Source organism: Artemia franciscana, chromosome 21 (assembly GCF_032884065.1).
Source record: "Artemia franciscana chromosome 21, ASM3288406v1, whole genome shotgun sequence".
Taxonomy (NCBI): Eukaryota; Metazoa; Arthropoda; class Branchiopoda; order Anostraca; family Artemiidae; genus Artemia; species Artemia franciscana.
Genome location: NC_088883.1, coordinates 20,329,490 through 20,347,719, shown reverse-complemented (window position 1 = coordinate 20,347,719; position 18,230 = coordinate 20,329,490). Strand labels below are relative to the sequence as shown.

General features: G+C 34.7%; 1 protein-coding gene across 1 annotated transcript in view; it reads right to left on the bottom strand.

Moving 5' to 3' along the window:
• Positions 1 to 18,230, bottom strand: part of LOC136041065 (uncharacterized) — a 134,907-nt gene that overhangs the window by 106,456 nt on the left and 10,221 nt on the right. Inside the window, exon 2 of the mRNA XM_065725619.1 lies at positions 11,195 to 11,278. Within this exon, the coding sequence (XP_065581691.1) occupies positions 11,195 to 11,273 (79 nt within the window). The 5' untranslated portion in view covers positions 11,274 to 11,278. The remainder of the gene's footprint in view (positions 1 to 11,194; positions 11,279 to 18,230) is intronic.

Here is an 18,230-nt window from a genome sequence, read left to right as displayed (position 1 = left end):
TAAAATCTCTTTCTCCGTGATCTATTGAAAATAAACACACGAAGTTATCAAGGATATTCTTGTACATTTACTTTTTTCTCCGTTAACACGCACACCTATGTTTGTGGTTTTACTTCTTCATTTATTTTTTTTTTAGAAATTTTGTCTTTAGTATTGTTTTAGATCATCCCTTTTTAGTAAAACGACACTAACACAGTAGGTTTTAGACTTTTAGAGTGAGAGAAGGAGGCAAAATCCGAACTATTGTACGCAGTGTTTTTTCTTTGTTTCAAGCTTGATTTGCCAATTCAATTTAAGTTTCAGTCGTTTTAAGAATTATTCATTCATTTATCACAGTAACTATTATATGTTTGATTGCTGCGATTGTTTATTTAACTTCTTTTCGTTTTGGGTTTCAGTTAGTATTTAATAGTAATTTCTTGTAATTTATTCATTTATATTACTTCTTGTTATACGTTTTTTGTTATGATTGTTTGTTCAATTTCTGTTCATTTTGGGTTACATTTATTCTTTAAAAGTAATTTCTTGTCGTTTCTAGTTTGGATTTTATCTATCACTAGATGTTGATGGAAAACTATTTTAACTTACCCATTATGACAATGTAAAATTTAATACGACAATTTTATTCCAAATTCCTAGGTATTATTTGCTTAGATCAAATCCTGAATTCGTTTCAGGTGTTTTAATGCACTTTAGTTTTCCTACAGAAAAATTATTCAGACAAAATTTACTTCATCAAACACATCATGGCAACGAACTCGTGCAAATAGTAGCGAAAATTCTACATAAAACAAATGTGATAAATAAATTAGCACATCAAAAATCACCCCGAAGAAGGCAAGCGATCTGCATAAAAATCATGCCAAAATATCATAAGATCCTATTTTGGAAGTTTTAATCTACTGTCTAAGAAAATGTAAAATTTGTTTTTTTCCAGAAGAAAGACCACGAATGTGTGTTTATTTGTCATTTGATGAAACTAACTTTTTCTATTATTTAACTTTCAAATAGATTCTGATGATCCATATAATAGGGAATTGCCATTTTGAGGTATGAAGACAGTCCCCTTTCCTTAAGTGCACCCTGAATGGAAGTACGGGCTTTCTAGAAATAATGGTATTCTATTTCAAAATATGGCAAATAAACATTATGGAGTTTTTTTTTTTAATTATTCCTATTTCTTCGTTTAGCTCAATTTCGAGATTCCGATACTTCAAGCAGGGACTATTAAGGCTTGTTGTACTTGAACCACTAGTTTTGACATGAGGGAATAGATTGGGTATTGTGGGTCATTCTTACAATGTTTGACATGGCCATTTTTACTAACCTTTAGAATCAATTTCAATGAAGTATCACTGAGTGTATGAAAAACTGATGACTTTTTTGTATAACCGGATAAGCTAGTAAATTTTTGTGAATGTTTCGAAAGCTTTTGATACTTTTAATCTCGAGGCATTAATAACAAAAATGAATAAAATCTATTTTCTAGTTCGGATGATAAAATGGATAAAATGATATTTGGAAAATGGAATAAAGACTGTAGTTGTCAGATCCTCAACATCATTAGAAATATGAATAGAATGAGGGGTTCCCCAAGGTTCCATCCTAAGGCCGCTACTTTTCTTAATATATATTTCGGACATGAAAGAATTTATAGCTGATTACATACTAATAACAATTGCGTATGACACAGCAATGTTATTTGAATCAAATACGGTTTGTTTTGTTTGCTATAACGGTTTGTTAGCTATTATGGAGACCACTTAAGCTTAATTGTCTAGTTATTTGCGAATGAATCATATATATTTAAATATTTAGAAAACAAAATATATGATATTCTCAAATATACAACATTTTGAAACAAATAAGACAATTTCGTTTAGAAATTTAGTGATTGAAAGGGTAGCCAATTTCAGTTATCTGAGAATATGAAATGATTACACGGAAAGATCATGTGATAGTACTTTCCATCAAAATTTCCCGTGGGACAGGTATTTCAAATAGACTAAAGCACTTTACTCCTCATGAAGCACGCAAAACCTTATATTATACTCTAGTTTCATCATATTTGGAGTATGAATGCGCTCTTCGGTCTAATTATTTTAATTATAATGCACGTAAAATCCAAGTAATGCAAAATCAGGCAGTAAAAACTTTATTTTCAAATAAATATTCTACAAGTGATTCATTCCGCCTGGCAAAAGTTCTGAATATTTCTAAAATCTCTATGCTCCAAGTTGCAAGTTTGGTTTACTCATTCATTAGTTCTTTAGCACCACTTAGACTAAGAAAAATTAATATGTTTCAAACGGCTTCAGAATATCAATCCATACTCAACAACCTCATATGAAAATAATTTACTCATATCAGAAATAAGTCACAGCCATAGAGGTGCACTGTCATTATTTATGTCTTTATTTATGGCATCCTCCAAACCCAGACAAAGACGACCTGCTTCCCGTTTAGCCTTAGAAGGTTGGCCAAAAAGGACAATCTTAGGCAATCTGTCGTCCATCATCCGCAGAACGTGCCCTCAGTCAGCAGGGTACCCAGAACAATCAGAAGGCAATTTCTTTAGAAAACATCTAGTAAATTTTCATCAACTTTTCGGAGCACCCATCCTTCAGAGCCATATTTAACCACTGCCATCACTGCACCTTCCAATATTCTAATATTGGTTTGCAGATTTATCTTCATATTCTTCCAAACTTTTTTTAATTATGAAAAAAACACCCTGATCCTTGGCTATTCTACTTTTAACATCTTCACTGCTCCCACCGGCTTTACCAATAATAGTAACAAGGTAAATGAAGCTGCCCACCTGATCAATCTTTTATTTATCCAACGTCATCTTTCCATCTTCACTTATTCCTAGCCTCAGTGACTTAGTCTTGCTAAATTTAATTTTCAAACTTTTTCAACCTATTTTCAAAAATGAAAACTTAATTTTCACCTTTACTTTTGTAATAGTTTTTCTTTTTGTATTAATAAATTGATTGATTGAAACCTATTCTAGCACGCTTACTTTGCAAAACTTCTAAGAGTTCATTCATTTTGCTCACACTTTCATCTAGAATGCTTTAATCATCAGCATAATCTAAGTCCAGGAGAGTTTTCCCTCCCCATTGGATTCTCTTGTCTCTCATTACCTTTCCTATGCTCCTTAAAACAAAGTCCATCAAAAGGATCCATATAAAGGGGAATAAAACACAGCCCTACTTAACTCCTGATTTAATACAAAATCAGCTGCTAACATCATTTCCTACCTTAACCACATCAGCATTATTCTCCTACATGGCACTAATTACTTTAATTTATTTGTGTGGTATATCATATAAGGATAAGACCTTTGTTAAGGCTCTTTTATCAGCACAATCAAACGCTTTCTCATAATCTATAAAACTGAGGTCCAAAGCTATTTGACAACTAAGGCACTTCTCAATTATTAAACTAAGAGCAACAATAGGGTCGACATATCCTTTGCCTTTTGTAAAACCGCACTATTCTTCTCTTAAAAATTCGTTTACACCATCTCTCAGTCTAAAATATCAAATCACTAAGTAATTTGCTACCTACAGAGATCAGACTAGTGCCTCGATAATTACGACACTCACTCTTATCAACTTTCTTATACAGCGGCTTAATTAAAGTTTTCCTAAAATCGTTAGGTACTTTCCCTTTTTCAAAAATCATATTCATAATCCTCAGTACCTTATAGCTAGCCTCGGAGCCACCATATCTAAGAAATTCATTTACTACGCTATCCGCACCTGAAGCCTAATTATTTTTAATTTTTTTAGTGCTGTCGCTAATTCTTCCTCACAAAACAAATCTTATATTGCCTTAATGCTCATATATTGTCCAAATATAGAGAAGAATTTATTTCGCGGTTATCTCCTTCTCGAAAAATTATTTTTAAATATATTATTGAGTAGATGAAAAAAATGCTCACATTTTAGTTTATTTGTTGTTTGTTTAGTTTTTCTACTGAATAATATTAGAAAAGGATGTTTTCGTTTGATATTTTTGTCAAATTCGTTTTGGTATTTTGATCAAGTGATTGATTTCCTAAATCCCTTTATCGGCTCTGGCATGTTGGCAGTACGGGAATAAGTGTATGTATTGTTTCTTATTTTGCCAATAAATCAAGTTAAGTCAAGTCAAGGATCCGTAAATGTACAAATACAGTTCCTATTAAACCTCCTCGGATTTCCTTGAACATCTTCAAAGGGTTAGCAATAACCTTATCATTTTTAATACTAGTTTGTCAACTGTAAAGAGGCTGTAAATCTTTCAAACAGCGACGAGTATTGATTTTTTTTATCCTTTTGGCCTGCCGTATGCATTCTACACGCCTCATATAAAAAACTTTCTTGAGCAAACTGTAAAATCTATTATTAAAGATAGGATGCGAGCACAAAATTTATCAACCAAATGCTGTGGTTTTCATGCACTATTACATTTTATTTTTCGATATCGTGGGCATACTTACATTGAATTTCTCAGCACTTACGTAGACAATCTTCGATTGACTGACTTTCTAGTTAAAATTACCCTTTCCTACATGCATAATATAGATTTCAGTGCCCTAAGAGTAAAGTACTTTAAAAATGTTTGTAAATTTGTCGATTAGAAAAACATGTATGTACAGTGAAAAGTCTTCATTCTTTAGATTTCTTCTTCCACGTATGGGTAACCATCGACAACGGTAAGTGACAGAAGCTCGTCAGGAATCAGCTTTTACTCATCTTGGCATGCAAATTCAGGTTCAAAATTTCTACAACATAATATAACTCCACTTATTTCATGTGTTTCAATTTGCTTATTTGAAGTAATACCACATAAAATTCTCATATGAAGAATCACTTTCTGTAACAGCCAAATAAAAATCAGTAGGTTCATAACTATAGTAGCTAGTATCTTCACAGCGATGTTGTGAAAACCAAACTCTCTTATTATTCCAGCAAAATGAAGCAGAGACCAGGTTCTTCCTCCAAAAACAATTTGAAACCATGGAGATACTAGTCTCTTAAAAATAAACTGAAACCACGTTTAGGGTTTTTTCTGATCATTCCAGGATAAGTATGTTCCCACTGATCACATCTATCGTAGTGAAAATTTGAGCATAGAAAACCTTTAGTGCAAGAGTCACAAATATCTTCAAGAATTACAATCTTTAAGCTGCACTGTATATCCTCTATGTAATTTAAGTGGGTTGCATAATATACACTTTTCATTATAGTCATTAGCAACAGTACAATTCTAACAGGATGGCCAGCTGCCCAATGTATACAAATATAAAGGGCATTTGGTATTTTTTCACTATTGACTATCTTACTTCCAAAACGAAACTGACTTGCGGTCGATAAGATATTCCTTTTGCTTTTAGGAGGAGGAGTAAATGAGTGACATCATAAAATCGGTTTGACTTATTTGGATAGGGTCTAGATAGTGTTCAAAAGCAAATCCACAATACTCGTTTTGCTTTGCTTCTATTAGTATGTCAATAAATTGAGTAAATGCATCTGACCCGTAAGGTAAAAGCTCTATACAATAGTCCAAAGATGGAGAATCATTTTTTATCATATCGTTAAACATTCTTCGAGATAAAATTTTCCTTTAAACAGATAACTCTTGAAAATTAGCATTTAGAATCAAACATTTTTCCAAAGTCACTAAATTCCACATGATTTTTGTTTCTCAAATCCAAACAATTTTAATCTTGACACGCTCATTCCCAATTATAGACTAACATAGAATGAAGATCCTTTCTGCCTTCTCGTGAACAGTAAAAACATCGGACAAGAAATTTTTTTGCAAAACGTAATAGTAACAAAGTCATTCCTTTTTGTACATATTGATTCAGATCATTGTCGTCAATATATTACACTAAAGAATTTAATCAATCTTTTAATCTTTGCACGTGCATTACATTCACTATTGCTGCAAATCATAATTGTTATTCCACCCTGAATTTGCTCAACGATAATACATATCATGCACATATCTCATCCTATCCTAGAGTTAGCCGACAACCCCTTGTAATTTCTACTGCTACATTAGGTACTCTAGGTTTCATTTCTCCATTGCTAGTGCTTTCAATATACAATAGTGTAAAAGCATCTATTCCTAAGGAATACGCTAAGAACAATATCCATAATGTTGACACAATGAACTCTTTTTTAATACTGAGGTAAGTGGTCCGTAAGGCCTAACAAGTCACGCGATATTACGTCATCCTCAACATAGCTAAACAATTACGTATCACCAAGATATACATAGCCAATAATACCGACACCTTAAAGTTTCCCCGATCGACTGGTGGGGGTCCTTCTTGTTTCTTCCTACATCCCTAGGTTTTGAAACAAATGCAAAACAACCAAAGAAAAACAATTACTCCCTATTACGCAACAAAACCTATTCTTGAAGAAAATTAATAATACCTCCTTGCTGCTAGGGACCTAGAACTGGTTACCCGGGCGTACAGCTACCGCGGTATTCCCCTGTTACTACTGAGGTTCACTTACTCATTCATAGTAGTTTCTTACTTTTTTTGTATGTTCCACATAATACTTAAATGATTTTATTTCTAACTCGTTTCAGATCTTAATTTAACTCTTTGTTCTTCTATTGGGAAAGATTTCTAGACAACACTTTCAAAATTAAGGACCGCAATAAAAACTACACAGAGAAGACGAGTAAATTGTTTGTGATTGAAAAAAAATGATGAATGCAAGGTTAGGAGCAAGGAACCTCATCAATCTACATAGGAATGTAACTCAAGAATAGATTTGGAGAGGGTTTGCAATTGAAAAAGAAAAAAAATTAAGAAAATATATAAGAAATTGTCTAAGCCACAGAAAATGTTTTGACTTCTTAGGGAGGGGAAGGACGGGTTAAAACGCCTTGATTATATGTCTTAAGCTGTTTTTATTGAAAAACAAGAATAAGCGAAATAACACCCATTTACAATTCAATAAAATCGTACATTAAAACCAAAGTCAATGATCGATATTTTATAATAGATGTGCAAACTGCAAAAGAGCTACCCTTACCTATCAGACATAGTCAGTGTGACTGCTAGGAACTGGAAAGATATTTTTTCAATCCCCATCCTACTTCCGTTCAAGTCTCGTAACAAATAAAAACAGGGCCGATGATCTCCTCATAGAATACTAAATAAGCTGTCAATCAAAACACATAGCGCATTAGAAGCTTTAATATCCTCTAAAAAATGTACATCATAGTATACGCCATAGGTAAGCCCTTAAAGCTTTAGTAAAGCTTTCCCATTAGAGATGGAAACATGGGAAACATGATTAATCCCCAGACACCCACATAGCAACGACAATGTCAACTTTAAAAAAAATAAAACTTCGGAACCATCATGCACAACTTAATGGGTTCGTCTTAATTTACTTAGGAAAGTGAAAATGTAAAATGTTGAAAATGTGAAAATGTGGAAAGTGAAATGTTTAAATGGAAGCTTCAAGGGCAATACATGTGTTTAAAAGCTAAAAGAAAAACAGAAAATCAGTCTTGGATGAAAAAGACTTCCATTTGGAATTATGCGATTTTCGATTGCAGCAGCCGCCAAACTAAAAAAAGGGGGGGATCACTAGAAAAATAGGCTAAAGACACATGACGGCTAACAAATTAAGAAGTTTCAATTTTCCTTTGAAGGCGTAGCTGTCTTTCGGAATCACTGCGCGGTTAAAGTCTAAATAACTAATTTTACTTATTCATTCTCAAAGTCGAACGTGGCAACACTGACAAAATTCATAGTTTTGGAGCAAAAAAACACCTTCGAAAGTCGCAATTTTCAGGTATGAAAACTGCCTGGGCATTGTTTTAAGTTGAGGACGTTTAGGTCTCTGAGTGAACTATTCCTTGATTCACGTCACTGTAACATGTGATGTGTAAATGAAAATCCAATCAGCCACGATGTTTATGAAGCCTACATTCTTTTCTTTTATTATATCCTATATTATCATAAGAAATAGAAAAGATATTTTAAAAGATAACTCATTGGTAAGCTGCATTACTTTTACTTATTACATTGCCTTAAAAGGCCTTAAATTAAGGCCTTTTCTTGCGCATTGTTTTCATTGAGTCTCCCATTAGTATTTCTAAAATATTGTCCAATGAATAAAACAAGTTTTTCATCTACCAAATGCAGTAGTAGTAGGGCGTCGCACTTTAAGTAACGTTGGGAATTTGACATTTATTCTTATAAGTTTTTTTATTTTTGCTATTTCAATTTGGCTTTTAAAGCCAAAAACACCTAATGAAAACCTGTCTTTTAAAATTTTCATCGAATGTTATTCACAACCATCCCTGCCCATACCTGTATTCTCGATTAAATAGGGCAACCATTAAAGGTTATAAACTGTTCCAGTTCAACTAGCAGCTACCTTGTCCCGCTTGGACTTCCAACCCAAAAGCAGAAACAGTTCCAACCAAAAAGAGAGAACGCTAGGCCGTGATTAAGTGAACTGATGGAGCTCAAAAATCCCATGTTAAAATTGAAAATTTATATTTAAAAAGTACTCAAGTATTCACTGGCGGAAAATGCCCCTTTCAATATCAGGCCGTAGCTTCTTGAAGATGCTACAAAATGTTTGCTAGGATTTTGCTCTATTTCCTCTAATTGCTTAGAAATCCTAGAAAATGTCAAGCTCTTTTTCACAAGTGTATTCTATGAAGGATACTGCTTTTAGAACAAAATCAGTGCTATCATGAGCAGAACACAATAACCTTTAAGATGATTGCAACCATTTTGCGATGTATTTTCCTGTTTTCAAACAGTTCCATAGAATATTTTCAGCTGCCTGAAATTTTTATAATTTTTTTGCCAGAAAGAGTCGTTTCAGATCGCCAATACCACCCCTAGAGACCATATTGACAAGCTCTCATAATTAACCTGCTATTTCCACCAATGAATAAGTGCTATTTGAAGGGTTTTTGACAATCGAAGAATTGAGAGACCGAAGATTATCCTAACTTCAATTTTAAACCTCGATGTTTTCAAGTTCACTTAATCACGGCCTTAAGATCAATAATTAAAACATTACAATAAATTAATATAAAATTTTGAATTGAGAGCAGTTTGTAGAGTGGTTTATCCAGTTTACTCACATATTGCAAAGCCTAACGGCTTTTTCAACGCTTGCGGACCGATTTGCCGTCCTCAAATGTCTCTAAAATGACCCTAACTTCAAATGTTGTTACGCTGTACGGGATAGAATATTGAAAGTTAAATCAGTAACAGAATAAAATATTTCAAGCATTTGAAAGTAAATTTTTACAATCGATCTTCATCGATTTTGCCGTCCTCAAATGTCTCTAAAATGACCCTAACTTCAAATGTTGTTACGCTGTACGGGATAGAATATTGAAAGTTAAATCAGTAACAGAATAAAATATTTCAAGCATTTGAAAGTAAATTTTTACAATCGATCTTCAACACTAACTGCACACAAGCACTGCTCAAGCCAGACAATGCGGAAGATTACTGAACAATCTCTAGTCATTGACACAATCCTCACAGAAAAAAAGGATAAACTGAGGTGTGTGGCATGAATGGAAGGCAGTGAAACACCCAAGTATATTCCACATTCGCAAAAAACTGGAAAACGGTAGAGAGGAAGACCATTGAACACACTCCACTGATCACAGCATAAGAACTTATCAAACTCAAGTATGTTCATACACCTCCAATGTGTTGATTTTGTGGCAGTAGCGAATCGAGGGCTAATTTGACAATAGCTTTTTGTCCATACCTTAGATTCCTCTAAAAGCAAGGGTTTTTCTGATAGATGTGCGAATATTTTTGGTAACCATCCATATTGACCTCTGCTTAATTATTTCTCAGGACTTGTCTAATTGATATTATCTAAAGTAAGTTTAAGATGACATTTATCTATAAATAAGGGGTATCTAGTCGTCTAGGGCCAAAGGAAAAGCAGGTCGTCCTCGAGCGAGGGGAGAGGATCTTGTGAGGATAAATTTAAGGAAAATGGCAACTTTTCGGGAGGGTGTAAAAAGGGGGTCTTTGAATAGATTGGGATGAAGGAAGAGTGAGAGTAGCTATGTAGGCTCCCAGCGAGTGCAGCAGTGCGTTGCTGCAGTGAGTTGTTAGTAGTGGCAGTAGTACTGTCCACAAAATGTCAAAGTTTAATTTGCAAATTATATTGAAACAACTCTGTTTCAATTGATTTTTTATTAGTATACGCACATACATACAGAGAGGAGGCTCTCTCAAATATTAGGGACCAATGTTGTAAAACAATATATTATGTAAAACAATATATAAACAAATATTAGGGACCAATGTTATAACTGACAAAGTCAGTTATAACAATCAACTCTTGCTATCGATAGAAGCACACTTGTTGGGAAATAGGTGACCTCCAGCTGAGCGAAAACCGAAAACAAAGAAAAAATCTTCCCAGAAATTTTAGCAATCCATTCCTATTCCCTTTGGAGCATCTTTTGTTTCCAAAGAAGTTTGTCGAATTTAGTTCGGGGATTCTACTAATGTAGGAATTAGGATGGAAAACATAAATTCTAAAGTGATTCGTAGATCTTCAAGCCGCGCAATCGACAATGCTTTAAAATCCAGCATCTTCGTTTCCATGTAAGTTCAAATTTGAACATAAATATGTTTCAAACAGTTCGTGGTAACGAACTGTAGTAGGGAGCGACCCGGCTCAATAGTAACCGAAACTCTAAAAAACAGAAATTTGATACCAATAGTTACATCAAAAGAATGGTATTTTAATGTTGATTTTAAATATATAAGCTTTTATTGTTTTTAAAGTAGAGTTGAGAGAAAAAGTCAAACTTTAGCGTAAAGAGCAGGGCATTGAGGAGGGAACAGTCCCTTACATATATGGAATAACTTCTGTTCGTTTTAAGTTTTAATGTCGCTCCTTACTTTTAGTTTAAAAAAAAAACTTTTTTTTATTTAATCATATCTAAGAAGCCATTTATATGATCTTCATTTATCCCACAGATAAATAAAATAGCGTAAATTTAATATGGCGAGTATTTCAAATGTTAACTTCTGTAAAGTTTTATTTGAAATCTCCAGGGAATGAAAATTATTCAACCAAAAGCCAAAAGTATTTAAACTTTAAATACACTAGAACTTGAGGCGGGAACTAATTTAAAATATATAATTGGTTCTTACCTTTTAATGGTGAAACAGGCGCTGTTATGCTGGGATATATACACTGGAAAATTATAACAGACACGAAAAGAATTTTCATGATTCCTAAAAATATAGGGGGAAATTAGCTGTGTTAAATCCTATGCATTAGACAAATAAAGTCATACAAACTAGTTAGGATGGGGACTCATGCTGGTGTTACTAAGAAAGCCATCTGCACCATCAAGTGACTCTTAGCAAAAACATTGCAATGGGATTAGAAAGTTGCAAGCTCTCCCATTGATTCTAATTTTAGCCATTATCTTTAAAAGAAAGCAATTAAGTTAGCAGACAAAGTCAAGTATTTCCATTATTCTTAATAAAAATAAGTGGAATATATCTTTCCCTCCAAATAACCCGCTGAGCAACAATTGAACTAAATAAACGCAGTCTCACTTGCAGAATTTTTTCCTCTGTCGGAGTTAAATTTTAAAATATGTCTTTTCCATTCTCTGTATCTTTTTAAAAATAACCGTCAAGTTCATTTGCAAATGCAAATTTTTTAGAAGGTTGAAGGTCCTGACAAAAAGAAAATCACATTACGAATCCAAAAACAATGATATTTGTAGACAATTGATACAACATAGAATATACCCTCCAACCTTCTTCCAAACTAAAAAATACCATAAAATTTTTAAGTTCGCAAAAACTTATAAATACAAAAAGCACAAACAATAGATATTAATCACATATTACGAAGCTTTGTCCTTTCTTTTATCTCTAATTAAAAAAGATTGGGATAGAAAAGGAGTGCCCGAAACTGTATTGACCTTAGGTGGCTTGGTATTGTAGTGGGTTTTTAGAAGTATTAGTCGTCTCTGATTAAACTGAAAACCTTTTACCCTGTTAGTAGTCATATTTCTAATTCTACTAGAGCTAAGCAATACAATCCTAAAATTACAAGTTTTCTCGAATTTTCTATTTTTCAGCTTCAGATATTCAAGAAAAACAATGTACCTAAATGTGTAGTGTATGTACAAATCCTGAAAATCTTAGTCTGATAAAGCCAAAAACTTTCAAAAATACAAGAAATAGTGTGTATTTTAACTTCTGAATGATTGAAGGTAAGTTTTGAAAGATTCGGAGTGTGTGTATGAACTTCTGACTGTGTTGAAGGATTAGCAAACTTGTAGATTATGTATGAAATGTATCACTTGACGTTCATAGAAATTTTTCCCAGACGATTACTCATATTTTAATTCAATTTATTACTATTTTCATTATCCATCTTAATTTTTTTAGGAAACACAGATTGTATAGTAAAAAAAGGTTATCAGATAGATGGAGCCAACAATAAGACAAGTTAGATTAAGCAAATTGTACAACAAAACTGAAACTGGGTGGCAAAATTTCTAAAAAAAAAGTGTGAATTTTTTGCTTTCCTGTCCGAATCAAAATTGGCTTGGTTCCAGGAGCCAAAGGGTGTTTTTTACGAGTGCAAGCTGGAAAAAGTCTAAATTTGTGTTTTGCAATTTCACAATAAGATCTCTTGACAAAGAGCTGTGTCAAAGCTTGTAGAAATCCTTGATGATTATCGTTTTAATATGATTATTTCAAAAAAAATTAAAGGGATGAGCATGAAAGACTGTTTCCATCAAATATTCTTTTCGCGTGGGACAGGACTCCAGATTTCATTCATATGCTTTTCCAGAAGTTTCATTCCGGGATCAGGAGTAAAGAAATTCTTATTCTTTTTCTAGCACTAATTCGTGTTTCATCCAACGATGTATCTATCTATATATATAAAAATAAGTTGTCTGTCTGTCTGTCTGTGGATCAGGTGACGTCATGTTTCTGTGTCGGCTGACGTCATGAAATTAGTTGTCGTCATTTTTGCTTTGACGGTGACGTCATTAATGGTATTTAAGACATTTGTTCACGGAAAAATGTTTAATTGTAAAATGACTGAAGAACCTACAATGGGGACGCCGGGGGCACAGGCGGGATATATAAATGACGACCGGGACCCAGGGATTGTTCGAATAGAAATTACAGACCGGGACACCGGGACACAAATGACGACCGGGACACCGGGACACAGGGAATATAAATGACGACCAGGACACTCAAAGAGAAATTACAAACTGGGACACCGGGACACAAATGACGACCGAGACACAGGGAATATAAATGACGACCGGGACACAGGGACACATCATTAGAATAATGAGGTATAGATCTGAATACGGATTGTTTTTCCCATGGACAATTATATGTTGCATGTTCAAGAGTCAGTAAACCTGACAATCTATTTATATGCACAGACAATGGGACAGCGAAGAATGTTGTATATTCGCATGTTTTACGTAGTTAAAAACATATATTTATATCTATCTCTATTCACAGGTGGGACACAGGGACACAACTACAATGGCGCGTAACTAATATGGCGCGTAACGACTTACGCACGCGGGGGGGCTTGGGGGGGCGCGAAGCGCCCCACCAACTAGGTGTTGGGGTGGCGCGAAGCGCCACCCCAACAGCTAGTATATATATAAAAATAAGTTGTCTGTCTGTGTGTCTGTCTGTCAGGTGACGTCATGTTTCTGTGTCGACTGACGTCATGAAGTTAGTTGTCGTCATTTTTGCTATGACGGTGACGTCATTAAAGATATTTAAGACATATATGTTCACGTAGAAATCTATTAATGTTTAAGTTTAAAATGACTGATGAACTTACAATGGCAAAAGCCGATGAAGATGCTCAAGAATCTATGCCAAAACACTTGCTGCTGATAGAGAAAGTCAGAAAAGAAAGCGTGCCGAGGAATCAAAAGAACAGCAAGGAAACAGGCTTGAGGCTAAAGAACGCAAAACCGCGCAGTTAGATGAAGATCCACCTGGACAGCGAGAGTCAAAACATATCAAAACTGAAAATGATAGCGATGATGATTGGGTTTGATATATATATATATATATATATATATATATATATATATATATATATATATATATAAATATATATATATATATATATATATATATATGTTTTTAACTACGTAAAACTTGCGAATATACAACATTCTTTGCTGTCCCATTGTCTGTGCATATAAATAGAATGTCAGGTTTAACGACTCTTGAACATGCAACATATAATGGTCCATGGGAAAACAATCCGTATTCAGATCTATACCTCATGATTCTAATGATTGCCCTTGAGCTTTGTTGATGGTGATTGCTAATCGACGATTCCCTGTGTCGCCATCGTCATTTATATATCCCCCTGAGCCCCCTGGCGTCCCTGTTGTAGTTGTGTCCCTGTGTCCCGGTCGTCATGTCCCGGTGTCCCGGTCGCCATTTGTGTCCCGGTCTGTATATACATTCGTTTTTGAATTGGTCTTTTTTAAGGTTTTAGTTTTTTACCTTTTTTTATGTTTTATTCTTTTTTTTAGTTTTGTTTTTCTCCTTTATTTTTCATTTTTTTTCCTTTTTCATTTTATTTTCTTTTTTAGTTTTTTTAGCTTTTTAGCTTTTTTAGTTTTTTATTAGTTTTTAGTTTTTTTTTCTTTTTATTTTTTTTGTAGTTTTTACGTTTTTTTTAGTTTTTAATTTTTTTTTACTTATGTCCTGGTCGTCATTTATACTCCCTGTGTCCCGGTCGTCATTTGTGTCCCGGTGCTTTGTTGATGGTGATTGCTAATCGAACATTCCTTGTGTCCCGGTCGTCATTTATATTCCCTATGTGCCGGTGTCCCGGTCGTCATTTGTGTCCCGATGTCCCGGTCTGTAATTTCGTCAGTCGAAAACATGACGTCAGTCGACACAGAAACATGCACCTGACAGATCCACAGACAGACAACTTATTTTCATATATATAGATATATATATAAATATATATATATATATTTTCTTTTTAGTTTTTTTGTAGTTTTTACCTTTTTTAGTTTTTTTCTTCTTTTGTATTAATGCTAAAGCCAAGGTTCAAACCTGGAGCCCCAGTCTGTAATTTCTCTTTGAGTGTCCCGGTCGTTATTTATATTCCCTCTGTCCCGGTCGTCATTTGTGTCCCGGTCTGTAATTTCTCTTTGAGTGTTTTTTCTTTTTAGTATTTTTTAGTTTTTTACATTTTTTCTTTGTTCAGTTTTCTTTTCTTCTTTATTTTTCAGCTTCACTATGAAATACATATCGCCGAACCTTTGTTTTTTTAACTAAAATCTGGTAGGCATTGATGACCTTATCCAAGTCAAAATCCCAAACCCAATCATCATCGCTATCATTTTCAGTTTTGATATGTTTTGACTCTCGCTGTCCAGGTGGATCTTCATCTAACTGCGCGGTTTTTCGTTCTTTAGCCTCAAGCCTGTTTCCTTGCTGTTCTTTTGATTCCTCGGCACGCTTTCTTTTCTGACTTTCTCTATCAGCAGCAGGTTTTTTGGCATAGACTCTTTGAGTATCTTCATCGGCTTTTGCCATTGTAAGTTCATCAGTCATTTTAAACTTAAACATTAATAGATTTCTACGTGAACATATATGTCTTAAATATCTTTAATGACGTCACCGTCATAGCATAAATGACGACAACTAACTTCATGACGTCAGTCGACACAGAAACATGACGTCACCTGACAGACAGACACACAGACAGACAACTTATTTATATATATATAGATTTGTGCGTACGTATGGCAAACAAACCTCTTCAGGATTTGGGAATGCCTTCACCTAACCGTATCGCTGCTGTTTCGACATGTGTAGAATTTGATCGTGAACAAAGTTACAGTACGAGTGATCTATTGTCGTATGTACAAAATAACATTTCCAAGTTAACGTCGGAAAAAAAGACATTTATGATACGATAGACTCAATTTCAGGACGTATACAACTACCTGCTGATTTCTGTATTTTAGTGACGTCCAAAAATGGATTGATTGAAAAAGTATTTCCGAATATTCTAAAAAATTATAAAAATAATAAATGGCTAAGTGAAAGAGCGATTCTCGCACCCAAAAATATAGATGTCCACGAAATCAACAATATTGTTTTGACCAAGATTCGAGACCAGGCAGTCCTTTACAAGTCAGTCGACACAGTTTTGGAACCAAATGAAGCGGTTAATTTTCCATCTGAATTTTTAAATTCCAGAGATCTTTCAGGGTTTCCACCACACGTGCTACAACTAAAAATAGGCGTACCAATAATACTTTTAAGAAATATCAACCCACCAAAGCTTTGCAATGGCACGCGACTTGCCGTAAAAAAAACAATGGAAAACCTAATAGAGGCCACAATCTTGACAGGGCCTTTTGAGGGTGAGGCTGTTCTTATTCCTCGCATTCCCATGATTCCAACGGATCTGCCTTTTCAATTTAAAAGATTGCAATTCCCAATTCGATTAGCATTTGCAATCACCATTAACAAAGCTCAAGGTCAATCATTAGAAAAATGTGGTATAGATCTTAATACTGATTGTTTTTCCCATGGACAATTGTACGTTGCATGTTCGAGGGTCGGTAAACCTGACAATCTATTTATATGCAGCGACAACTGGACAGCGAAGAATGTTGTATATTCGCAAGTTTTACGCAGTTAATTTGTATTGTATCTATCTATCTATCTATCTATATAAAAACGAGTTGTGTGTATGCATGTTTGTTTGTTTGTAAAAAGAGCGTTTGTATATGACGTCATTATTAGTACATACGGCTTTGTATATGCACAGACAATGGGAAAGCCAAGAATGTTGTATATTCGCAATTTTTACGTAGTTTAACTCCTGCAGACGAAATGAATGCTTGCCTGAAAAATTCTAATTTATGGGCACACGTAAAAATATTAAAATTAACTACAAATATGCGTGTCCGATTGCAAAACGATTACTCTGGTCAAACATTTTCAGATCAATTGCTGGCAATTGGAAACGGAAAGCTCCCAGTAGTGGGAAAGCCAAAAATGTTGTATATTCGCAATTTTTACGTAGTTTGAAACACATATATAAATCTATCTATATTCACAGGTGGGACACAGGGACACAACTACAATGGCGCGTAACTAATATGGCGTGTAACGACTTACGCGCGCGGGGGGGCTTGGGGGGCGCGAAGCGCCCCACCAACTAGGTGTTGGGGTGGCGCGAAGCGCCACCCCAACAGCTAGTCTTATATAATAGAATATCTGATGAAGATTAGTCCTCCTAGAAGACCTTTAAATCTTTTTTCATTGCACAAGACTCGCTTTAAAAGGACATAAAGACAAAATGACGTCACCAAGTGGTACAATGAATCTTATTCGCTGCATGTGGCTGGGTTTGCACGAACAAATTCCAGCAGTTGAAGGGTAAACTCATTCTCAGCAAGATTGTAGGTAATGTTTGATGTTTGCCCAGTAATGGTTCTCTTTCCGATAAATGAAGATCAGTAGTTGGCGTCTGTCCAAAGGTACTTGGTGGTGATGTTCCTTAGGCTGATAAAATCCGCCTATTCAGGAGCAAATCTCAAATCCCCAACTCCCATCTCTGTGATAGCCGTCTCTAATAAAACAATATTTTTCTTCATTTTAAATTTGATTAGTCTTTATTTTGATTTTTTTTTTTATTATCAGTTCTTTTTTCTAAATATTGCATGGGAAAAAAACCTTTATAAAGAACTAGCTGTAGGGATGGCACTTCGCGCCACCCCAACACTTAGTTGGTGGGGGCGCTTCCATCCCCCAAGCCCCCCCCCCCCGCGCGCGTGTCGTTACGCGCCATATTAGTTACGCGCCATTGTAGTTGTGTCCCTGTGTCCCACCTGTGAATATAGATAGATATATATATGTTTTTAACTACGTAAAATTTGCGAATATACAACATTCTTCGCTGTTCCATTGTCTGTGCATATAAACAGATTGTCAGGTTTACCGACTCTTGAACATGCAACATATAATTGTCCATGGGAAAAACAATCCGTATTCAGATCTATACCTCATTATTCTAATGATTGCCCTTGAGCTTTGTTGATGGTGATTGCTAATCGAACGTTCCCTATGTCCCCGTCGTCATTTATATATCCCCCTGTGCCCCCCGGCGTCCCCGTTGTAGTTG